This window comes from Solanum verrucosum, unplaced genomic scaffold (assembly GCF_900185275.1).
Source record: "Solanum verrucosum unplaced genomic scaffold, falcon-dt-bn FXZP01000280.1, whole genome shotgun sequence".
NCBI classification, from domain to species: Eukaryota; Viridiplantae; Streptophyta; class Magnoliopsida; order Solanales; family Solanaceae; genus Solanum; species Solanum verrucosum.
In genome coordinates this window covers 1,015,242-1,040,535 of record NW_026019982.1, presented here as the reverse complement: position 1 = coordinate 1,040,535, position 25,294 = coordinate 1,015,242, and the positions used below count along the sequence as shown (strand labels likewise).

Genomic DNA, 25,294 nt, shown 5'->3' with positions numbered 1-25,294 from the left:
TGCTTCTTTCAAATTGATGGCCTTTTGTGACTCCAACTGGGGTACTTGTCCAGATTCACGAAGATCAGTGAGTGGATTTATATTTCTCTTAGGTCTTTTCCTATTTCATGAAAATCTAAGAAACAAACATCAATTTCTCTTAGTTCTGCTGAAGCTGAGTATAGATCTATGAGGAGAGTAGTAGCCGAGCTTACTTGGTTGGTTCGCCTTTTTGATGATCTCTCAGTTCCGATCTCCTTGCCAGTAACTCTTCACTCTGACAGTCTTGCTGTGATTCACATCGCAAAAAATCCAGTCTTCCCTGAACGGACAAAGCATGTCGAGATTGATTGTCACTTCATTTGTCAACAGTATCTCGCTGGCTTAATTTCTTTATCTTATGTGAGATCTTCTTCACAGCTGGCTGACACCTTTACCAAGTCCTTGACCGTCCCCGTGCATCATCAACTTTTAGGCAAGTTGGGGGTTTCTTCCTCCCCTCCAACTTGAGGGAGGGTGTTGGATTTATTTTCATATATTCTGCACATACATAGGAGATATGGAGATATTCTTTTTCTTTTTCTAATTTTGTCATGTAAATATTCTTTTGATATTTTTTCCTTTTGATCTTGAGAATATTCTTTTAGGGGTTACATTAGATGTCATCTTACTTGTATAAATACAACCTAATTGTATAGTTTTATTCATTGAGAAATACAAGAAGAAAATTTTCTATATTGTTCTTCAATTCATTTATTCTTTCAATACAATAGTTTCTCTCGCAAATTTTATAACTATCTCTAAAACAAAATTTCAGTATAACATATATATATGTTCTTTATAACAATAATTTATTATAGCAAAAAATAATTATAGTGACAATAACAACATTACTATTTAAGTATATAGGTTTGACTATATTTTCTCTATACTTCTCGATTGATGTTGCATTGAAAATAACAGAGGACAAATGAACTAATTTTACTATCAAAGTTGACTAATTTAAACTAGAGTAATATTGGTGATGCATGCAATTAATAGATGATATCATATATAAAAAGCTTAGTTAAAAAATTTCCAAGTACATAATATGGTGTATATGATCATGTAATTCAATTTTAACATAATATTCCCAGGCTCTAGCTATATGCTTGCCCACAATATGAAATTATTTTGATTTCATGAGATTTATTTTTTAAAATGAAGTTGTAGGATGTGGAATTCAAGATTTTAAACACCCCTCAAACCCCAACATGTTTATAACTTCATATGTGTCTATTGTCAAAAAGTGTGAAAATAGTGGATGTGTCTATTTATGTTTTAGATTTGTTTTATCCATTTATATGAAAGACATAATTTTGTGTACATGTTTGACACCAAATTCTAACTAGTAATTGAAAGATACTGAAAGTAACGTATATTTTTTAGTGTGAACATAATATACGTTAAACGATTTCATTGTCATGTTAATTTAAAAAAAAAAAAGAGAATGCTTCAAGAGTAAATTCCATCTTATATTTTTTTTAAAACGTTTGAATTACTTATGACATTGTTCAAAAGACAAAATAAGTCTTTAGGAAAAAGGAAAATTTCTTGCAGTAGATTTTCAAATATCTACACTTCGGGGAAGAATTACAATATCAAATATAGATTTCAGTGAACCTAATAATTTTTACTTTAAACATTATGCATATATTAAAAAAATCATCATTTATATAAATGTTTAACTCAGTATTTAACATAGACTATTTCCGGAAACGGTAAAATATGACTTCACTATGGCTACTCAACAACAATAATGTATAATTTAACAAGTGGGATATGAAAATGACAGAATACACACAGACTGTCTCGATTCCGATCGTCGTGAGTGACATCCACACTAAACCATCTGGTGGGAGTACCAAAGACTAACCTGAACCAACCCAACATTATTAATAAAAACCAAGTTTTATCATAAATAAAGAAAATAGTTTAGTTAACTAGAGAAATGAGTGGCGATAAACCCAACCCAATAACATGAAACATTTAACGCAAAAATAACCCATAAGGACCGAAGGTCACATACCAAAACTCTAAAACAGTTAACTGGGGATGCAACTCTGAAACTAAACATAACTAAAGTCTAAAAGTCTGTGTCCAAAAAGATGGACAAGAAAATCAGAGCAATTCATTGTAGCCTGAAAGATGTAGCTCACCCTTGGATTCAGAATCAAGTACCTCTCAACTGAGGTCTTGGATCAGCTGCTGGAGGATTCCCTATACTCAACAAGGAAAAGAACAGGTGCAATATCAGTTCACAAACTACAATATATTGTAAGGATTACACGATCAGTCCAAGAGATGAATGTAAGCAGTTCACCACAAATTAAAGTAGTGACACAGAACAATAGATATAACAACAAGTATCAAACCACATAAACTCTCAATCACATGTCATGAAATAACAATGCATGGATGCATGTCCCACATGATCACAAATGTAAATGCCCGGTTCTTTCATGGAACCGCAATAACATACATGGTCCTCTCACATAACCTAAACCCAAACTGTTAGTGTACCTATGTGGTACTCGAGCCATCCATAGTTAGTGTATTGACATGGTACCCGAGGCAACCAACAATCACATAACACAATGAACAATACCACTTGGAAATCATAAGTCATAATAAAAAGTTCATTGCATGAGATTACCTACATGATGTCATTTTATATGTCTCCCCATGCATTGCACAAATGATACTGCAAAGCAGTAGACATGCATACATACATAAGTCAAAAATATACAACCATTACCTAGCCCAAATTTCGTATGAGGCTGGTCTAATCGAATTTTTTTAAGTCACTACCTTTTTGGCCCAAATTCTTTCACTATTAGCTTAATCATAACGATTGGGTCAGGTCGTTACATAAACCTTATTCAAAATTATTGTCAGAAGTTAAAAGTGTGAACATAGTGAATGCGCCTACCCTTTTTTCAAATTCGGTCAATCCATTTATGAGAAATGTATTACTTATATATTGATGCCAAATTTGAATTAACTAATAAACATATCCGTCATTAAAATATATTAAAAACAATAACATCTTCTCGTGTGAATACAAATACTCAAAACGATGTCGTTTTCCAATTATAAGAAAGAACAAAAAAGGTGAGCGTTTCGAGAATTAAATGTCATCTAATACTCGCTATACCACTGTTTAACACACGCAAACTATATTCTCTTTTCGAAAAACATTAAAATTACTTCTGACATTGTTCAAAAGACGAAAAAAACCCATCGTAAAAAATACTTTTTTGACGTAGATTTCGAACATCACACAGGGGCAGAGCTATATATACGATTCGATGAATCCAATAAGCTTTACTCAAACCCTATATATAACACCAAGTGACTAACATATTCTGTATCCACAAGCTTCAAATCTTGACTCTGCTGTGCTGTTCCGACCATGGAATAGCAAAAGGAAAAGAAAAAAAATGAGAAAAGGAAGAAGAAGTGTTACAAAATTGTAAGAATTGTGTATTTAATTACAAAGGTATAGCTTGAATATATCTCATCTCAAGTCCACTTCTCTCTTGTTTCTCTTTCTCTCCTCTTCTTCACTGAGCCCCTCTTTCTCTTTCTCTTTCTTTTTTTTGGTACAAAGTGAACAAAAAGTTTATTGCTTTCATCAAATTTACAACTCCTTATTCTTCTCTCAATTCCAAACAACAAATAAAGCCAACACATTCTGTAAAAGCTTTGCCTTTTTCTGTAGCGGTGCCCAAGGAAAAATGCCAGCCCAGAAACGATTTTTATCGAATTATCAAGATGATGACAACAACGATGAGGATGATGAGAACTCGCCGGAGCAACAGCAGCAGCAGCAGCACCGTCGCCGGAAACAATCCAGGCGAGCTATAGAAGAGGAACAACAAGAAGTTGAGGAAGAGGAGGAAGATGAGCAAGACCAAACCCAGGATGATGATGGTGATGGGGATGGGGATGATCGAGAGGGGAAAAAGCAATCTTCTGATGATGGTTACGTATCTAAACACTTTATACGTGTACCCAAAATTCCAAATCTCTGTTATATGAATAAATGTGTGTTTGTTCTGTTATGGTGCATTGATTTTTTTCGTTTTTTTTTTTTATGTTTAATGATTTGATTGGTTTGATTTTTGCAGATTCTGATGGAAGTGGCACTGACCCAGAAGCCTTTGATGAGTAATTTCTCTGTTTTTTTTTTCATCTGCATGTTTAATTTCGTGTTTTTTTACTGCTGGGTTTGCTACTTTTTGATCTTTTTCTTTAATGGGTTTGAGTTCAGATGGCGTGTTTTCGCTATCTGGGTCGACCCAAATAGTTCTTCTTTTGAGTAACGGCAGATTGATGGATGCAGAATTTCTACTTTTAAACTTTGTTTGAGTGATGGGATTCTTACTTTGGAGGTTGGAGTTTGGCCAAGTTTGTAATGCACTCATGCTGCTTGATTTAATGCGCAAGTGATCATTTCTGCATGCGGTCGTTAGTTTTAATATCTGAACTTTTCGGAGGAGTTTTTTCTATAAGTAGATTGATTGTGAATTTGGAAATGCTATTGGGGTATTGCGTTTGAGTTATAAAGAATCCATTTTTATAAATTACGTTTTACCATTTTTTGATATGCATTGCATTGCATGATCCTCTAAATTCACATTTACTTGTATTCTCAATTCATATATCTAGAACTTGCCCAAAGAATGAGGGCATGCGGCGGTGTAAACCAGAAATTTTTGTTTAACCAATTTTCTTTCAAATATAAAGACTACCTTAAAGATTATAAGGATGTAAGTACTATCTTTAAGGTTAGTCTCGATTTTCCAGGTCGGTATAGTTGTTATCCTATTATATCTCTGGATCTGGCCATGCAGGTTAAAATTTTCGCCCATACATGCAGGGAATCCTTTTTCCTTGCTGTAAGACTTGTGAGTATGAATTACATAATGCTTAATGATATAGTTGTTCATGAAATATATGGTCAGGTTTGTGCAATCGTGGTGTCAACATGATCAACGAAGTTGTATGTAGTATATGTGTAAGGTGTCTTATTGAAAAGTATATATGTCTTGTAGTGACAGGAACTAACTGTCTTGACATGCTTGATAACTGCAATTGGACTTCACAGAAGTTTTATACTTTTGCAGTGGAAGTTACTAGTTCAAGATTCCTTGGATTTTAACAATGAAATAACTTGTTAACGTTTGTCATGTTTACTTAGTAATGAAAAACCAGTTATGCTAGATGATTACTATAAAGTATAAGGTAGCACACTATTTCCTTGTTAACATTTCCTGTGAGTGTTTCCATTGGTCCATGGTTAGCAGCATCACCTTTTTGGCCCTTGACCCTGGAAGATCCCTTTAAGCAGTTGTTGCTGCAAATGAATAAAAGAAGTAACTTTTGGCAATTTTTAGCTCAACGGAACCTTTTCTACAGTTATTAAGAAGTGTACTTAAAGAATTTCCAACTTTCTTGGTTTGTTGTCTTTGAGGTGTGGGAGACTATTTGATTGCATCATTCTTTTTGTCTTCTTCTCAACTCTGATCTCATTTATTGGTGTGCATTTTCTTTAAACTTGAATCACCTTTAAAAAAAATTCTTCAAAGTCTCTTGCTATAGAAATATTCAGGATCAGTAGTTTAGCTGGTTGTGAAATTGATAATGGGCGGGTAAGGATATTGTCTGCCCCTGGGTTCTCTTGGTGGAAACTCCATTTTCTTTATGCGTGTCAATCGTCAGATTAAAATGTATAAAATCTGAAAGGGGAAAAGGAAAAGCTTCTACAGAGTACACAATTCTCAATCCAAGATGGTTCCATAACAGATCCAAATTATGCAGGCCTTACTTTTCACCAATATAAAGTCACTACTTAACATGCAGGTTTTGCCATACTGTAAGATTTATGAGAATGAATTACATGATGCTCAATTAGGTTGTCATCTTGCATGCTGAACTGAAAGTTAAAACTGTACAAATCTCCAGAAGTTATTCTGCAGAATTTAGAACCTTTTGATCTTACTGATTTTTTTCCCTAGACAGAATCTTTTCTATATCATCCTCTTGGTAAAATGATATGCATGATGCATCATCTCCATTTTTCTGGATATTTGGTGCAGTTTTGTAACTTTATAGTCTTTGCCTGCCTGCAGGTTGATCGCTGTGTCACGATCTGAGATTCGCACCAATGTACAATGTCCTATATGCTTAGGTATTCTTTATTCTCTTATTTTATTATATTTGAATATTTACAGCTTCGAGTTTTTTGCTAGGATTTCGATGAGAGAAGTTTTCTCGCACAATTATTTCAAGCTCGTAAAGATCTAGAATGTCCTATATGTCTAGGTATATTTGCTTTTACATCATTCTATATTGTTTAATGTTCTATATTTTGTTATTCAATCTAAAATTGTTGTGATGTTTGTGGATTTTACCATTTAACTTTACTCTTTACGCACAAGTTCGTTTTTCAAGAGTTTTCTCCTAAAAATATCCCCTTTATTTTTATTCGTTGGCACCCATGCGGGGGACTTTAGCAGATAATTCAAGATTATGGAAAACAACTGATGTTTCCCCAAAGTTTCAGGATTATGGTAAATTATATGTATAGAACCTGATCATATGGTGAGAGAACTTCTCAAAATGATGCTTCTATCTCTCCTCCCCTGAGTTTTATCATGGTGACTTGTGCAGTTGTCTTCCACCTCAGATCTAAATCAGAGGGATAAACTTATAAGTATATTTTTTTGTGCATGCTATTATCATAAAGTAGAATACTTTCTACTTCATGGTAACTTGACTATTCAGCAAGTTCAATTCACAGGAAAAATCTCATTTCTTATCCTTTCTATGTCTTCCATCTAGAGCATCATACAAACTTTTCTTATCAGCAGGATCTCCAAAAGTAATTTTTTTTTCTCTTCAAACAGCAAGTGATAGTGTTTCATGATTTCTGCTAAAGAATGGGAAAGCAAAACTACCAAATACCCTAATAGAAAAAGGATTAACACCAAACACAGGCTTCAATTGGTTTTCTTTTGTTTCATCAGTATTAGCTGGTTACCCTTAGGACTTGGTTGACTTCACGAACACGGAACAACTAAAATGACCATAATCTTCTCAATAACCAAGTTGTATTCCTGGTCTTACCTTTTCCTATACACCATGAGGAACTAATTGTTTTCGTTTTGCGTCCTTGCTTAGTCTCTATGGTGTGCTCTACATCAATCAATTGCAGCTGCACCAAAGTCTTATATTTTTGGGGAGAATGGTAACAAGTATTATATAAAAACTGAAAAAAGATTGTGCTGTAAACCAAATGTACAGAAGAAAGCAAAAAATATATCCTTGTTCTTCTTACCAGGATTCTATGACATCTATCAGCGTATCCACATCTTTTACCAGTTCTTCTTTACACCAAAAATGAAATAAAAATAAGTACATCTTGATTTTCTGCACATTACTAGACGTGTCTTCAAAAAATCTTGCATATCTTTCCTTCCAAATGGATAGCTTGCCACTATTTTTTCTGCCTGTCAGAACCCCCTGTGTTTTTCCATCAAGCTTATAGCTCCACTTCAGACCTTGGCACGGCCCATTTTATGCCTTTCATGTTTGAGAATAAATCCCAGCTGCTTAATACTAGAGTTGATTACTAATTTGGTATGTGTTGGTTGAAGATCAGAGAGTCCAACAGTTTTTTCACCATTGGGTGTCTGCACTGCATGCACAGGTATTATCAAGAGAACTCGGGTTGTGATGGGATGCCAACACCGTTTTTGCAGGGAATGCATAGATAAATCAATGAGACTAGGGTATGTGATGCATTAAATCTGTTTTGTGATTTAACTAGTCTTAAGAACTCAAGAATTACCTGAAGACAACTATAAATTTTGCTTGAAATCGCACTTTTACAGGAATAATGAATGCCCTGCTTGTCGCATACATTGTGCTAGTCGACGATCATTGAGAGATGATCCTGGATTTGATACCTTAATTGAGGCAATATATCCAGATGTTGAGAAGTATGAAGAAGAGGTATTTCCTTAATTTTAATGCTATGCAGCTTAATAAAATCCCCTTCCCCTGCCTGTATAATGAGAAAAAGAAGAGGGGCCCTACGGGGAAAAAAAGAAATATAAAACCACTAGAGGCATGTGTTCCTTTCCTCTTCCCTTTTGATCAAACTTGTCTCCTGCTAATTTGTGGAATATCTTGTTTTAGGAACTTGTCTTTCTTGAAGAGGAACGAGCAATCAATGACCAGGTCAGTTAAAGAGGCACCTGAAATCCTCATTCTTGAATGGACATGCGTGCATTTGTTTGCATGTATGTTCTTGTTTGTGTGCATCCTCGTTTGCGTACAGCAAGCATACATATCTCAAGGTTGTTACGGGAAGAGATATAGAGGTGTTCTATTAGTCATTACGGGTCCATGCATGTTGAAGATAGATGTTATGAATTACTAGATCTTAATCTGTTGATGATAATTTCTTTGCAATGTAATAGATTCTGTTTTCTCGCCCTTATCACTAAGATCTAAAAGATATCATTCTATAAAAACTCTTATTTTGAAACTAAGACGCTTACTGTGGCCAAAGCACATCCTGCATTCTCAAAAAATGAAGATCTCAATGTGTCGGCAAAGCTTGCTGGTGACTGTCTCCAAGTGCTCTACTAACACATGTTAAATCAACTTTGAAAAGTCTTATGTTTTCCTTATATTTAGAGAATCTGAAAATGAAATGGAAGCTTCTCTTACCATTGTTTGTGAAACAAGTGTTTTCAGGTGTTATTATATGCCTATCTGATAGTCCAATTAACTTTTATGCTTTACCCAGTAGAATATAACTGTGCAAATAATATGTTAATTAAAATGGACGTAGATATAAATTTTTTTGTTTCTGATTGACACTTCTGTATATATTGGGGGCGAGACACAGACCTTGGTACATGCCTTATGTTTTTTTGTTTCGTTGGACAGATTCAAGCATCCATTGCCAAAATATCTCAACGCCAATCTGAAGCATTAATTAAGAGGCGCAAAGGCGGTAAAGACATAGCTTCTCCCTCCTCACAAAGAACATCTCGCAACTATCATGCTTATTCAAGAAGAAAAAGAAACAGTCAGGGCACAGAACTTGAGCGATCTGATCCAAATGAGAGTGAAAATGATGATCATGATGAGATCAAAGATTCACCCCTTAAGGATGAGCGTGGAACACAAACCAAGTTCAGGAAACACAGGAGGCGCAAAGGAGCTCTGACCGCTCAGACTTCTCCTTCAGCTGTGAGTCCAGATGGTGGACACATTGAAACTGCAGTACAGCTTCCGAGAGTCACCCCAAGTAATTCTCCTGGACCTGCACTGAAGCCAGAAACACTTGCTTGGGGAAGAGGTGGTGTTCGAAGCCACAATCGACATGGCAGTGGTGGTAGCAGAAATGCTCGTAATTATCGACTATCCAAGTTAGTTGATTATCTTGACAGTGTGCGAGCAAAGAATGATGAGGTAACATCTCTAAATGAGATGTGTTGCAATTCATGCGTTGTCTGGTTCTTTCAATGTTCATTTGTCCGTAATTCACTCTTCTTATTTTGCAGTTAAATATCCATCTTGACATAATTCCATTAGACAAACAAGTGACACCAAGTCTGAAAAAGCCCCATCTCTGCTGCACGCCAAGCACGTCAGTTGGACATCTCTGTGAAGTAAGAGTTCCTTTTCGTCATACATTAAGAGCAAAAAAACAATATTTTCCACTATCCTTGTCAAAAATAGATATGAAACATAGTCATATGAAGGCCTTAGTGACCTAATTAGCAGAAGTGATTAGAAGCTGTCTGCTACGGCAAAACAAATTTTGAACTTTTTGGTGCTGCACAATCTTATTGCTGTTCACATGGATATGCATTTCTCATTTAAGTTTGTTGTCTAAGGATGATGCATGTTTGTTTTTCTATGGTTATGCCTCTAAATATCGTCAATTAGGAATTGCTTCCATAAAATCTGCTGGCTGTTCATTTTTCCATTTTGCCTTAGTTGACACTTTTTGTAATGATATTTTGAGTGCAGCTTGTTGCTCAGGAGACAAAATCACAAGCCATAGATGTTGAATTACTGGCGGTAAAAATCAACACTGTTGCTGGCAACTCCATTATCAACCATTCAATCTTAATGGATGCATCAAATATGCTACCTCAAGCTGTCGATGGTTCCAATGTTACTCTGGAACGCTTAGAAAGGCAAGATACTGTGGGAGGAATCAGTTCCAGTTGTTCTTTAAACAAGAATCTGGTGAGTTGGAGCTGCAAATGAGTAATCAAATCCAATTGGATTACTTTTAAAAAATTTATGTTTCTTGATGTATCCATTAGTGTCCCACCTGAACAATCTTTTCTCTGTTCTTTCAGATCCTTGTGTACGTGCACAGGAATTCTGCGGTTTGATGATCATTCAGCTGATATGGCGCCTTTGTAGAAGATGAGTGCAGGGGGAGAAAAGAGGACAGGGGAACATATGGAGGGCAACATTTAGGAACTTTTTATAGTTTAGTCTGCTAGTTTTCAGTTCTGGCCTATGATCTTTCTTTCTATAATGAATTTATCTTATGTCTCAAGTTTTGGTTTGTTTACAAGCCTTGACATTTTGTTTATCTCCTTACAGTCACAGAAACATAAAAAATGTTTGTCCTTTTTCCAATTGTTCCCTGTTTTTTCTGCACCATTGCTTTCTTTCCCCTCTTGCCCTATTATTTTTATTTTTTTTGGTTTCCCATCTGCGTACCCACAGGCACACACCCACATTGGAGCCTGAACCCGAGAACGCGAAGGAGTACTTACCCACTCCACCACATTGCCATTGTTATATCATTCTTTCGTCTCAATTTAAGTGTCTCATTAAATATAGAAAGAGACGCTCTTTTTGGGACAGATCTATACAAAAGTGCACATTTTACGGAAGAACACATTGCGACTCCAACCATTTGACAACAATGTCCTTAATCTCTCCATGGAGTTCAAGGATTCTTGAACATTCCTCCCAGATTCTTGGACCGATTAAATGTCCGTATCTTCACCTCATCTGGGAGGCAGCAGTAGAAACTGCAGCATAGGGACACGCCAATTTTCTCCTTTCTTGCCTTTTAAGAACCAGCAGCTTGGGGGATCTTGGTTTCGTCACTTGTTTGGAAGATCTATAAAAAAAGGTTAAAAACAATTAGTAGCATGAATTTTACATACTTTTGTGGCAGGAAAGGATGATCAAATTTAGGTAAAGGTCTTGCATGAGGCACCAAAGTTCTTCGTAGTTGTTTCAGAGCCATCTCTTCCTCCATCTAACCACCACAATTCATGCACACATAAGAATTATTCTACTGACATCATTAGCATTGCTCGAAATTACACCTTAGTTTATAATATGCATACCAGTCTTGCAGCTTCTGCCTCCTCCCTGTATCTTTGATACATCATTTCTTTCTCCTTAATCTGCACAACAGCTTATAATATGAGTGGCTATAGGCTTAGCTCTCAGAGAAAGTTGCACGCGAATATAGCTAAAGAATTATTACCTTCTTATCAAACTCAGCTCTACCTGGTGCTCGATGATCTACATGTAGATTAAATTCCTGAACTTGAGTGAGGGGCTTACGTACTTCCTCAGGAACTGGAATTGGATCCCTACAAATTTAAGAAACATCATTCATCTGTCAGATTCACTAGAAGAAGAAATAGTTCATAAAATAGTCATTCTTTAAGGGGTCTTACTCAATTAAGATTGGTTGCGCTATAAAAGTCCTCATCATTGCTTCTTCCTTCTCCAAGCTTCGCCGTTCTTCCAATTCCCTCTGCATCTCTCTTTCATGCCTGACCAAACTCTCCAGTTGGAAAGGTTTTGGTTTTGTACAATGCTTTGGTTCTGGTTTTGGTGGAATCTGGCAATGAATACATAAGAAATGAGTTCACATGAAAAGGGGTGTGTACTGCAAAACAGATATTACAATAGTTGGTGTGTTACATACCACAGGGTAATCAGTTGTGTAAGGATATGGAGTTGCTTTAGGAACTCTTGACCTCTCTTCTTCAATCTGTTTCTGTAGAAGTTCGGTGAATAGTCTCCTCTCTTTCTCTGCTCCTCTTTCCTGGATTCAAGAAAAAGCTAAGCCATGAGGAGGCTACATCATTTTGATAAGAAGGAACAAAAACATGAACACGCAGAAAATATACACACCTCTGTGTAGAGATGGAAAGGATTTGGTCTGGTGTTTCTTGGTATAGTCTTTTCATTTCTAGGTTCGGAATACAGAGAAAGCTGAAAATTGGAGAAAGTACAGTGAGGAAAATGTTAAATAGAAGGTGCGCTAAGGTAGTGAGAAGGATAATATTCTGATGGAACCTTGTCAAAGAGATCAGTAACATTAGCAGGAGGTGGAATCCTTTCATCTGTGGCAAAATGAAATTCTTCAGGCACCGTCACGTTCTTCTTTGTGTTGCAGAACATTCCAAGGTCTCCTTTACTTTCAAATATCTACAAATTCGAAAAAGTTAGCCACACAAAACCAATGTTGATAATTGATTGATAGTCTTCGGTGTGGGGGATTGTGTTACCTTCTTATTGAAAGGCCTAGCCCTGAACTTCGGAATTTTTTCAAGTTCTTCCTTTTCAAGTTCTTCAGAGCTTTTCATCTGTGGAAGCCGTGCTCTAAGTGACGTTTGCAGAACAGGTGATTTAGGAGCTGTAAGATGTGGCTTCCATTGATGACTCTGTGGCGCAAAAGTTTAAATTAGTCAGCATGAAAGCAAGTTAATAGTTTTTTTATTCCAAGTATTCACAACCACTTTGTAGTTAGTAACCTGAGTAGATTCCATGGATAGGACTGAAGATGTTTCAACATTCTGATTGGCCCTGGCCATCGTCTCTAAATGAAATTCCTGCAGAAGTGTAGCATATCTCAGTTGATTTTCTTGAATTACTCCTAGCTCTTCATAATCCAGGTAAACATACCTTAAATTCTGGAAGTTGCGGTGTACTTTTAGGTAGTGTTGGTAACTGTGGAGCTTCCAAGATCTGTTCCCAAAGGTACAAAAGAGAAAAGTACGATAAGATCAGTAGAAAATATTCAAAATCAGAAGGTAAAGGACACAAAACTATCTGTAAAATGTTCACCTTTTTGTTCAGTGGGCGAGCCTTAAACTTGGGAATTTTAGCCATCATTTCCTCCTCAAGCTCAGCTGAACTCTTCACTGTAGTTGGACGGACGCGTTGTGCAGTCTCAAATTCAGGTTCTTTAGGTGCAGTTAATGTTAGTTTATTAGGCTTCCTCTGCATCAATCATCAATCATCCATAGTGATGAATATACCATTTTAAAAGATATTTAAAGGTTTTGAAAAAATAGAACTAGTGAATAGTTTCAGTTGTTACATGTGAATTGGAACTGCTCGTTCCCCTTGTGCTACATTGGAATTTCTTCATCATTTCTGCTGTAGAAATAAACTGTGGTACTGGTTCTCGTACATACATCTTAGACAGTAAAAAATCCAAGTTAGATACATTATGAGTATTCAAATAACATGCAAGATAAGAAAGATGTAGTCGATGGAAAACCTTTCTGTCCTCTTTACGAGTTTTGGTAGCCGTAGAGAAGGTGGAGACAATGGCTCCAGGTTTTGTTTTGTGCGGCAAATATTGGGGTTTGACATCTAGAATCTAGCAATTCGAGAGGCAAAAAAGAAAAGCAAAATCCCAAGTGAGGTCAGATGAAACAAGTTGAAAAATTCTGCATTTTCCAGAGAATATTATAAACTACCTGCTTGGCTTTTCCACTTTCTAATTTTTGCCTCTTTATAGCTTGGTTTTCTTGACCAAAATTGGGCGTTCTAACAGCACTTCTCATGATTGCTTGCCTGTGCAATGAAGTTCATCGAACAACAAGGTGGAAAGAACAATGAGAGAATGAAAAAATTGAAGTGCCAAAAGCTACACAACAGCACATCACTTACTTTCTCATGCTAACAGGATTAGCGCTCTTTACAGGCAATGTTTTTGACTTCAATGCTGAAGGATTTCTAAGCATGCTTGTAGTTTTCTTTGCTGTGTTCTGATTGTTGGAATCAGTCTTCCTAGGGTCTATCTTCTTAGACATTGTTTGTGGTGGTCTTGTGGTGCAAATTTCTGCACAAGAAGGTTATTATGATCAGATGCCTTAGCAGTTGAAATTGTCCGCAAAATGGTGAACACACTAAAGCAAACAACAACAACATAACCAGTGTATTCCCACAAATGGGGTCTGGCTAGGGTAGAGTGCACGCAGACCTTACCCCTACCTTGTGGAGATAGAGAGGCTGTTTCCGAAAGACCCTCGCCTTGGGAAAAACACTCAAGCAACGAATAAAAAATGACAATCCTTGGTAACTAACCTTGACTAGTTGGCTGTTTCTCAACAGATTCCTGTAAAATTTAACAAGTACAATGAGATATAAAGGTCAAAATAGGATCCTAAATGGTGCTTCAGTTACCACATGATAAGCGGAAGTACCGGATTGGGAAGACTGCCATTACGTTCTACTCCAATCGCATCATCTAGTGTCACCTCTTCCTTAACCTCAGAAGATAAAACCTTAGCTGCAAGTTTGTTGTTCTCATCTGGTGTCACCTCTTCCTTAACCTCAGCTTCAGGCCTGTTTCAGTGCATTGAAATGAGTAAGAACATGATGGTTAAATGACATTGTATCATCTGAATATTGACATTTCTTTTGCACTATAAAGACCTTGTATTACTCTCCAACTTCTCGCCTTCAGTAAAATCACATGGGATCTCAACTTGTACTGATCTATTGGTCTTGATTCTTGGCATACAAGCTGCAAAATCCAACAAAGACGCAACCAAACATCAACTTTTCATTTCAATTTGTACTTCTATAACAAAAATAACAATCACCAGCATCTACAAAGACCACCACAATTAGAGTGGATCCATTGTCAATCTACCTCCAATGATATTTTAATGAAAATAGCAATCAACATTAACTACCTTTTGTTAAAACTTACATAGGGGTAGGAGAAGGAGAAATGAGATTACAAGGTGGAGAATCGAACCCTCAGTAACAACGTGAAAGTTCAGGTAGCCAATCAATTCAACTACTAAGATCCCCATCAAAAACAACTACTAGAACCCATGACATGAATATATATATAATATATATTGATCTCGAAAAGGGAACCAAATTGTGTGATTTGAATTGCAAAAAAGGAACCAGTTTGGAGATTAAGCATTCCCAAAGTTGACCTTAGCCTTAAGCCCTAATTTTTCACAGTAAGTCTCATTTCTGTTCTCCACCAGGAATGTATTAGGTATGTATTAATCAATAATTTCAAAGCTGATCCCCAATTATTTCAGGATAATGGCCTAATTGATAAATGAATTGTAATTACGAGCATAAGCTACCTGCTCTTTCGTTAAACTATATTCACAGATAAAACTAGTACATATCTCAAAAATTTCATGTGTCAATCCACTGAAGTGATACAATATGAAACAGAAGTCTCGAAAACAACTATTCCGGCCTGGAATTGGGAGTAGGAGAAACGAGTGAGAGGATTACAAGACGTAGAACTGAACCCTCGCCAATAAGATGAAAGTCAAATAATTGAACTGCTAAAATTCTCCTATTATATAAGAACTAACACTCGTAAATTGAACAATCAACAGTAAGATCCAACAACAAGAAAAACGCTAAAGAAATTTGAAGGAAGCATAAAAACACGTACGAGAAGGGGCATAGCTACTAGTAATTTCAAACCAAAGCTCTGCCTTGTGCATATCCTCCTCTGTCTCTCCATCGATGAAATCAAAGAATCGTGGTGCTGAAAACTCGTAAATTTCATCAATCATGAGTAAATTCGGATCATCTTTTACGTCCGCCATTTCTTCTCTAGAATGAAAAACAACAACAACAAAAAATGCTTTGATAGTTTTTGCTGGGAGCGGGAGAGGTATAAAAAAAACGGTCGAATTTTTTCTTTGAAATAATATGATCTTGTTGACCGTTGCCACTGTACATAACGGCTATTTAAGCATTATTATGATCAACTCCAGGGAAAAAAACGCTGTCGTTTTGGGTATCCATATATGATATATGAACAGATGCTAAACATTTTTATTTTTTTTCCTTTTACAGATGCTAACCAAAATTAAATGGAAATTATAGTCAGCCCTCTCTGTAACAACGTTCTCAAAATGATTTTGTTGTTATATTTTATTAGTACATGTTTTCTATATATACTTATACTAGTAAAATTATGATTTAATATCATGAAATTTATAAAATAATACTTAAAATCTATCAGTCATTAAAACTAAAACACAATATTATCTTACATACAAGATTACGTAGTAACAAATATTAATAATGTAAAGGAAAATGAAAATCATTACATCTTATCATTTATCCTTAATAACATACGCATAAATTAATGATTGTAAAAATACATATCAGGACCTGTAACATAAGCAATGGTGTCAGTGAACCATTCAACATGAGCAAAGTACACAAATATTTAATTGTGAAGAAGAAGAAGAAGAAGAAGATGTTCAGAATTTTCATTGTTTTAAAATGAGAAGAAATCTCTCTATTTATAGACAACAAAGGATAGTGTGAACAAATGTTTATTGTGTCTTATCGGAAATGTTATAACTATTTGGAAAAGTTGCAACCCTTCGGAAAGGTCACAACCTTTCATAAAAGTCACAACTCTTCATAAAAGTCACAATTCTTCATTAAAGTCACAACTTTTCATAAAAGTTACTACTTTTCATAAAAGTCGCAACTCTTCATAAAAGTCACAATTTTTCATAAAAGTTACAACTCTTCACTAAAGTCGCAACTCTTCATATAAGTCACAACTTTTCATGAAAAAGGAAGGCTAGTTTTGAAAATAAATAAATTAAAAGGAAATTTTGATTTGTGGTGGCGTCACGTAGGCGGGCTAAGGTTCTCTTTTATATATGATATATGATACATGATATGATATGATTTCGTTATAGAGATATATAAAATATTTTGAACAAGTGATGTCATTATAAATAGAGTTGATGTTTGACCTTTTTTTTATTTTAAGGATTTTTTTTAGAAGTTCTTGTCAGTTAAATTATTCTTTAACAGTTGTTGGAATTCTTTTAATAACTAGTTTTCTTGTTCTGCCATGTTAATTATAAGTTATTTAATTGAAATTTATATGTAATAAGCTTAATTTTATATTTAACTTATTAAATCTATAGCTTTTATGATTTGATATGAATATTTATCTAGAAAAAAAGAAGAGACAATTCGATTGAATTGAAATTTGAGTAATGAAATCGTATTCTTGCATCTTTTGTTTTAATCTTAAGTTTGGCTTCATTCCACTCTGAGGTGCTCAAGATCTCTGATTAAGGATGAAGAAATAATTACCACCACATCACAGTTCTGATTGATTAATAGTGCCATTCCATTTAAGCTTAATGAGAATAATATTTTTCCTAATACAAGCCTAAGCAAAAAAAAATAAAAATGTATCAATTTGCCATGATAGGGGAATTATCTGCTGAATAATAATAATTAATATGCATTGTCATTTTAATTTATTACTCTAATTAATGCTACATTTATTGAATATTTCAACTAATACAGCAATATTCCCCTAGAGAACAGCTCCTCTTTCTCAAAGACAATTCTTACTAAAGCCTGCAAGAACAAAATTAAAAATAAAATAAAAAAAAGTGTTAGTTACTAAGTATATATATTAAAATAAGTAAATAACTCACCCAACCTCTAAAAAAATAAAATAAAAGATGGAAATAAGAAAATTAAGAGGGTTAGTAAAAGTACTTAGAGCAATCCATGCGCTCAGAGATGGGGAAGCTAAGATGAACATCACAAAATACATAAAGTTGTTCGATTCGTTCCTGGAGATAAGGAAGGTGATCGTGACTATTGCTGAAATCTACGATGCATGAACAATACCTACGAACCCCATCATGCTCGCATTTTACATTGTCATTCATTATGATTAAGTTGTTACAACATGTAAGGGTTGGAAGTGAGGTAATCCCAACTACAAATTTTTCACAAGTTTTAAAACGAGCATTCACATCTTTACAAATTGGATCTTTATTGCATGCATTGCATGGACTCATTAGAACTACCAACACAATAAGTGTAATAAAAACTAGTAGTAGATATTTTGTTGTCATTTTTCTGCTAATTAATTGGATTAGTAAAGTAATTAGCATAGTTTTAGTTTTTATAGATTTTGTTATGTATAGGAGATTGTTTATTAATTAATTAGATTTAGATGTCCGTAAATTGTGATCATTCAATTTGGATGAGATTATTATAGTTGATGCGTGACGTTTAATTAACTTAAATTGTGATTTGCAGTTGTGATCATTCAATATTACTTGACTGATTTGCCCTTATCATAGAAAAAGAGCAAAATATTAATAAAATGTATATTTAAATAATTATTACAATCTAAAAAAGATAAATGTAATATTACAAATCACAAAAGAGATCATATAACAAGACAAAAACTAAAAAGAGATTTCTAAAACTCACCGTTTCTCAAAGTAAAAGAGAAAAAGAAGAAATGAACTTCATACACACTGCTAAAAACTGCGTCAAAACGATGGACAAAGTTGGTTTTTTTAAAAGGAGAATAGACGCCATATGGACATGGTCGATTTTTCAAAAATGTAGCTATTTGGAATTCAATCCATATATTTTCTATGATTTTGGACAATTCTACTACTCAACCACACATGCTCTTTGATGAAATATTTCCATCGTTTTTATTTATACTCTTCAACTACAATTTTATACTTTAAAAATCGACTATCTCCGTTATTTTTTGTAAAAGAAAGTATATAAAAAAACAAGGGATTGTATCGATTTTCTTTAAAAATATATAATTTTTACATGAAAAAAATCGACGAACGACCATTAATTTTCCCTCCAATTTTTTGAACCCACCCTGTCCGATTTTTTTCATTATTTTGGTAGTGACACGTATAGTATCTCATCCAAATTGAATGATCGCAACTGCAAATCACAATTCACGGACACCTAATTAATATATAAAACTAATCTCCCATATAAAATCTATAAAAAACTTTGCTAATTAATTACTAATTACTATTACCAATTAATAAACAAAAAAATGACAACCAAAAGTCTACTACTAATTTTTGTTGCACTAATTGTTGTTCTAAGTCCATGCAATGCATTCAGAGTCTATAAAAAAGATCCAATTTGTGAAGATGTGGATGCTTGTTTTGCATCTTGTGAAGATTTTGTAGATGGAATTACTGAATATGCAACTTGGGAATGTTGTAGCAACTTAATGATATTGAATAACAACGTAAAATACGACGAAGATGGGGTTCGTAGATATTGTTCATGCATCGAAGACTTTAGCAATAATCATTATCATTCTCCTTATCTTCAGTCTCGAATTGAACGGCTTTATTCAATATGCAATATTCACCTTAGCTTCCCTATCTCTGAGCGCATGGATTGTTCCGAGTACTTTCACAAACTCTTATTTCTTCTTGTCCATCATTTATTTTATTTTTCTTGAGATTGTCTTGTTCATCTAACTAACATATTTTTTATTTTTTATTTTTTATTTTGTGCTTGCAGGCTTTAGTAAAAACTTGTATTTGGGGAAAAGGAGCTATTTGGAGTCTAATTAATGCTATGTTTTTATTTTCATCTTTTTCTGAACGTTTAATTGGAAGAATAATGATGTGTTATACTATATAAATAATTACACTCTTACGTTATATTAACAAGGTTAAATTGAAATTTAAATATATATGGAGCCTAACTTTGTGTTTCATTTATTAGTTGCAATTCGATAATTTTGATATCGTGAATATAGCATCTTGAGACATTGTAGTTCCAATGTTCCATTAGTGTCTCTTGAGTCTTTTTTTTTCCGGTGGAAAATTATTATTATTGTGATTTCAACTATTTTTCAAATTTTATATCGAAGACATGACATAGTTTGAAGTCTGTCCATTTGGACCAGCTCAACTTTAATTCAACACGTCCATTTGACTCTTATAGCTAGGATCTTTCAAATTCTATTCGAGTCTATATGTAAAAGTAGTTATTAAATCATGCCATTGTAGAATTTTTAATATTTACAAAAAAATATTAAATTTAAGAGTTCCTTCCAGGATGAATACGAGAAATAAAAATATTATTGAAAACTCTTACTAAACCTCTATTGGACCTAAATCCTTAAAATTTGAAACTTAAATCAGTTTCTTTCAAATCGATTTTCTGATAGATTAAGTTTTTCTTATGAATAGGAGGGTACCGAGGAAAAACTTATCGACAACAAAAAAGACAAAGTTTCTATTGAAAAATTCGTAACGCCCCGAATCAAATGAAAATGAAAGCATTTTTTTTCCAACGTTACCTTCTAGTCAATGAAAACTTACATATTATTTTGAACTTCTTCATTGGTGTTTGTTACCAGCCAGTCAAACTTATTTTTTCAATTTTGTCTTTCTATTTTCCTAATACAAGTTAATTAAACAATAGAATCAATTTAGTCACGCATTTAACAACTAAGGGAAAATTGTATAAAATAGCAAATTATTAATTCAAATTAAATGTTATAACCACAGTTTCATTTAATTCTATAATCCGTAGCAAATACTTTGTCATTCGCCTCTCTCTCCAGAAATCTCGCTCGCCACTCTCTCTTGCCCCTCTCACTTTATACAAATACAAATGTATAAATTGTGTTTGTGTTTGTATAAAGCGAGAGAAAATTGTATATACAAATACAAATACATATAAATTTGTCCTATACACTTACAATTATACAATATAAATCTTCCCCTGCCCAGTTCTCTTTTGTCTTTCTCTCTTTCTCTCTTTATACAAAATACGATGTATAATTTGTGTTTGTATAAAACGAGAGAGAGATTTGATATACAAATACAATTGTTTTAACTCGATTCAATTGTATACGAATTCAAATTTTATGCAGATATACAAACACAAAGAATATACACATATACAAACGCAATTTTCATAGACATAGACGCCCAATTTATACAAATCGTTGCGAATTATACAAATAGATGCCTGTGATTTTATACAAATCAAAGTTGCCTGAGATTTTTATACAAATGCAAAATTGTAGCTATAAACCGCTAATATAATTTTTAAGTTTCCTAAACCTAAAATTTACTCAACTAACTAATAATAATCTCATCCAAATTAAATCATCACAACCGTCAACTGCAAATTATATCACAATTCACGGACATCTAATTAATGAATTGAATATTAATCTCTTATACAAAATCTATAAATTAAAACTCTGCTAATTACTTACTAACCCAATTAATTAGCACAAAAATGACTACCAAAAATCTACTACTAATTTTTGTTGCACTTGTGTTGGTCATTTTAATTATAAGTCCATGCAATGCATTCAAAGTCCTTAAAGAAGATGAAATTTGTGAAAATTTTGTAGATGTAATTGCTGGATTTCCAACTCCTGAGTGTTGTGATAACTTAATGATTTTGAATAGCAACGTAAAATATAAGGACGATGGGGTTCGGAGATATTGTTCATGCATCGAAGATTTCAGCACTGACCATTATCATCTGCCTTATTTCCAATCTCGAATTGAACAACTTAATATATATTGTCGTATTCATCTTCGCTGCCCCGTCTCTGAACGCATTGACTGTTCTAAGTACTTTCACTTGCTCTCCTTTAATTTTTCTCTTCCTTTAGTCCATCTTTTATTTGTTTTAAATTATTTTTCATGAGGTTGTGAGTGAGTTCTTTTAGTAGTAAAGTATAATGATTATAATTTATGATTTTTTTTGTTTTTGAAATTTTGTGCTTGCAGGCTTTAGAGACCTATGTTTTAATCAGTGTATACTTATGTATAATTTATGTATACAGTTAAAAGGAATAATAAATTTGTGTGAATTTATATCAAGATCCCAAATTATATTCCCTAAATAAAATTGATCGGCAAGCTATGAATGTAACTAAACTGAATCGGCATTTATTTGTATCATATTTTGGTCACTTCGATTTGATTAATTTCACTCTTACCATGGTTCATTATTTAAGATAATTGTAAATTATATAAGGATTGTTTGATTTATGAATTTCAAAGGTATTATTGGTATTCCCTCTGTCCAATAATAGTTGTCCACTATTAACTTGACACACATTTTAAGAAACAATAAATAATAGGAGTAATATTACTGCATTACCCTTTGAATATATTAAATTTAATACTTTGAGAAATGTATTAGATGTTGAATAGTATTTAATAGTAAAGATAAAATAGATACAAAAAGGTAAATTATCTCTAAATTTTCCAGACTAGACAAGTATTATTGGAAAACTATTTTTAGTATTAGTGTACGAGTAAAGACTGAGAGAAGAAACAAAAGTGAACAAGTGAGTGAATTTATTCAAGATAATATCCATCCCAAAAATCTATATCTATCAAACTATCTTTCATTAATTTATACGAACATATCTCCCAAATATATAAATACAACTATTTTCTCCGTTTACCTTTTTGTTTAAAAACCTTAATATATATGTTTTGCTTTATGTTTAAACTTTTTAACTAAATATTTAAAACTAGTCATATATATAGTAATTAAATAATTATATTTATACCATTTGGTATATAAAATACTTTACTTAGAGTTTAGTTTCATGCTTTTATTTCTGACTGTCTCAAACTCTTGATTAGTCTACAATGTGAGTGTGTTTGCTTTTGAGCAAGATGCAATCTGTCAACTCGTGTGCTTTGTTCATCTGGTTTGTCACCTTGTTTCTAAGTGATTTTTAGTGATTTTTTTAATCAAATCTTAACGGTTAAATCGATAATCACACCGATAATGATCAATAACCGATTAGTCAATATCTTAATGGTTCTCTAACGATTTAGCATGCCTACAAACCGATAACCGATAAATCGAATTAATAAACTTCAAAATCGAATCGAACCGATCGATACACAGCCTAGTCTATTTCTTTGTGTGAGTTAGCAATTAAGAAGGAAATCTCTTGTTTTTATCATACATCACAACTATAATAATCTCATCCAATTTGAATGACATACACTAACTACAAACCACAATTCACGGACATCTAATTAATAAATCTCCTCAACAATAATCTATAAAACTATGCTACCAATATTGTGTCTTTCCAATATTAAATGTAACATCAATTACTTAATATGGCAGCCAAGAAAAATCTACTATTTTTTGTTACATTTGTATCAATAATAAGTCTATGCTATACATCCAATATACATCGTGATACATACGTCTGCGATTATGTCACTTCTTGCTTCGCGTATTGCGAAGTTTATGTAGATGGGACTGCTAATGATCCAACGCGCGAATGTGACATGTTAAATGTAATGAATAGAGAGATAAGACATGTGGGCGATGGGGCTCGTAGGTATTGTTATTGTATTGAAGAATTCAATAATGGCCACGATCATCAACCTTATCTTTTGTATCGGATCGTAAATATGACTAGAATATGTGGTGTTCATCTTAGCTTTCCCATCTATGAACACATGGACTGCTCTAAGTATGTACTAATTTCATTTAATTATTCTCTTTTTCTTTTTTTCCTTTTGTAGGTGGTTTTAGATATTATTTTAGTATTATTAACTAACAATTGTGGTTTTTTTTTTCTAATTCTTCTAATTTAATTTGGTGCCTTGCAGGGTAAAGTAAGAGCCTTGTGTTTGAGGAAGATTATAGCTGTCTCTGGGGTCTTTTTCTCTCTTATCCTGAACTTTGTATTGGGAAGTACAAGTATAATGAATATATGTAACTTCATGATTTAAATTAATGGATTTTGAGTTGTATATATCATTCAAATTATAGATATAGTAGATTTTGAGTTGAGTTAATGGATTCCCAAAATATATATATTTAATTTTATGTGTATGTTTTTATAGGGCTTCTTAATTAGTAATTGTATACGCAACAAAAAAGATCAATAAAATTGGTTGTATATGTAATGTATTGATATTATATAAATAGAGTACAAAGGTATATATATGATATATGATATATAATTATGTATCAAAGATGTATATATATTCATATACATTGTTATATGATACTTTATGAATATACATTTTTTTTTCCAATTCCGATCAACTCAAATCTTCTCTAAACAATTCAAAATTTTAGATATGAGATCCTCTTGATGTTTTGACTCTTTTAGAAGAAGTAGCAAGGAAAAAGAAAAGCAACGAAGAAGAAAAGAAGGAAGTGAAGCTTTAATGGCTGAACATGGAAGAAGGAGGGGAAGGAAGGAATGAAAAAGAAAAGAGAGTAATTTTACAGCGAAGGAAATGTTTTTTTGGTGGAGCTTTCTCTTTAACTAATTCAGAGTTGTGTGAGTTATACGACGTTGAATTATTATATCTGGAGATAAGTTAAGAGCTATATATATTGCTGGATCGGTGAAGACACTACAGCAAATAAAGGATTTTGCAGCAATTATATATTTAGCGGCAATAATACATTACATTTAGCGATAATAAGAAATATGAGTATTTATTTATAGTGTCGCTAAAGTCTTTTGCGACTCTGAATGCAATGACCTTAACTCAATTGACACTAAATATTTTTGTGGAGATAAATATTGCCGCTAAAATAAAATCTATTGTCACTAAATATTTTTTTGTTGTATTGAGATTATATTGTAGTAACTTTAAATCTCCTTAAATAGAATGAGATATCCACGTCTCAACCTCGATTTCATTTTTGTTCATTTTCTAATTTAGGGTATAACCACATATATCACAATCAATTATTGATAAAAATCCTCAAAACATTAGCAAGCCAAGTATATATTCTCATTGAATGAATCACAACTACAAACCACAATTCACGGACGTACATCTACCTAATAAATCCCCTCAACAACAATCTATATTATATATATATATATATATAAACTATGCTACCAATATTGTCTTTCCAATTAATTGTTACTACAAAAATAATATGTCAGCCAAGAAAAATCAACTAGCTTTTGTTGCAATTGTTCTAATAATAATAAGTCCATACTACAATGCTTCAAAAATATTCCATGAAGACGCAATTTGCGATGAAGTCGATGCTTGCTTCGCGTATTGCGAAGTTTATGTCGATGGTATTGCTGCAAACCCGACCCGCGAATGTTGTGACAACTTACTTATATTGAATGGCAGGGTCA

At 33.4% G+C, this 25,294-nt stretch overlaps 2 protein-coding genes across 2 annotated transcripts; one reads left to right on the top strand and one right to left on the bottom strand.

Annotated features, from left to right (window-relative positions):
- Nucleotides 1-3,585: 3,585 nt before the first annotated feature.
- On the top strand, nucleotides 3,586-10,520 carry LOC125817550 (putative E3 ubiquitin-protein ligase RING1a). Its single transcript, XM_049497096.1, has 10 exons — nucleotides 3,586-4,005; nucleotides 4,152-4,191; nucleotides 6,156-6,214; nucleotides 7,736-7,817; nucleotides 7,920-8,040; nucleotides 8,227-8,268; nucleotides 8,986-9,513; nucleotides 9,606-9,713; nucleotides 10,078-10,299; nucleotides 10,416-10,520. Exons 1-10 carry the CDS (start codon nucleotides 3,759-3,761, stop codon nucleotides 10,449-10,451), a joined length of 1,485 nt encoding a protein of 494 aa, XP_049353053.1. The 5' UTR covers nucleotides 3,586-3,758; the 3' UTR covers nucleotides 10,452-10,520.
- A 447-nt stretch (nucleotides 10,521-10,967) lies between these two features.
- Nucleotides 10,968-15,926, bottom strand: LOC125817429 (protein TPX2). Its single transcript, XM_049496965.1, has 20 exons — nucleotides 15,770-15,926; nucleotides 14,770-14,860; nucleotides 14,538-14,679; nucleotides 14,419-14,449; nucleotides 14,002-14,173; nucleotides 13,809-13,905; nucleotides 13,607-13,708; nucleotides 13,424-13,522; nucleotides 13,168-13,323; nucleotides 13,006-13,068; nucleotides 12,855-12,932; nucleotides 12,609-12,764; nucleotides 12,397-12,528; nucleotides 12,232-12,312; nucleotides 12,023-12,142; nucleotides 11,769-11,935; nucleotides 11,573-11,681; nucleotides 11,430-11,489; nucleotides 11,244-11,338; nucleotides 10,968-11,197 (listed from the first exon to the last, which is right to left on the bottom strand). The coding sequence occupies exons 1-20, from the start codon at nucleotides 15,924-15,926 to the stop codon at nucleotides 11,077-11,079; spliced, it is 2,229 nt and encodes a 742-aa protein (XP_049352922.1). The 3' UTR covers nucleotides 10,968-11,076.
- Nucleotides 15,927-25,294: the final 9,368 nt, after the last annotated feature.

What these genes read in the sequence shown, in the direction of transcription:
- LOC125817550 (XM_049497096.1), top strand. Translation starts at nt 3,759, where the DNA reads ATGCCAGCCCAGAAACGATTTTTATCGAATTATCAAGATGATGACAAC. An exon ending in ACAATGTCCTATATGCTTAG is followed by an intron (nt 6,215 to 7,735) that starts GTATTCTTTATT and finishes CTGCATGCACAG; the next exon opens with GTATTATCAAGAGAACTCGG. An exon ending in TTGAGAAGTATGAAGAAGAG is followed by an intron (nt 8,041 to 8,226) that starts GTATTTCCTTAA and finishes ATCTTGTTTTAG; the next exon opens with GAACTTGTCTTTCTTGAAGA.
- LOC125817429 (XM_049496965.1), bottom strand. Translation starts at nt 15,926, where the DNA reads ATGGCGGACGTAAAAGATGATCCGAATTTACTCATGATTGATGAAATT. An exon ending in TTACTGATCTCTTTGACAAG is followed by an intron (nt 12,313 to 12,396) that starts GTTCCATCAGAA and finishes TCCAATTTTCAG; the next exon opens with CTTTCTCTGTATTCCGAACC. An exon ending in GAGCTGAGTTTGATAAGAAG is followed by an intron (nt 11,490 to 11,572) that starts GTAATAATTCTT and finishes GCTGTTGTGCAG; the next exon opens with ATTAAGGAGAAAGAAATGAT.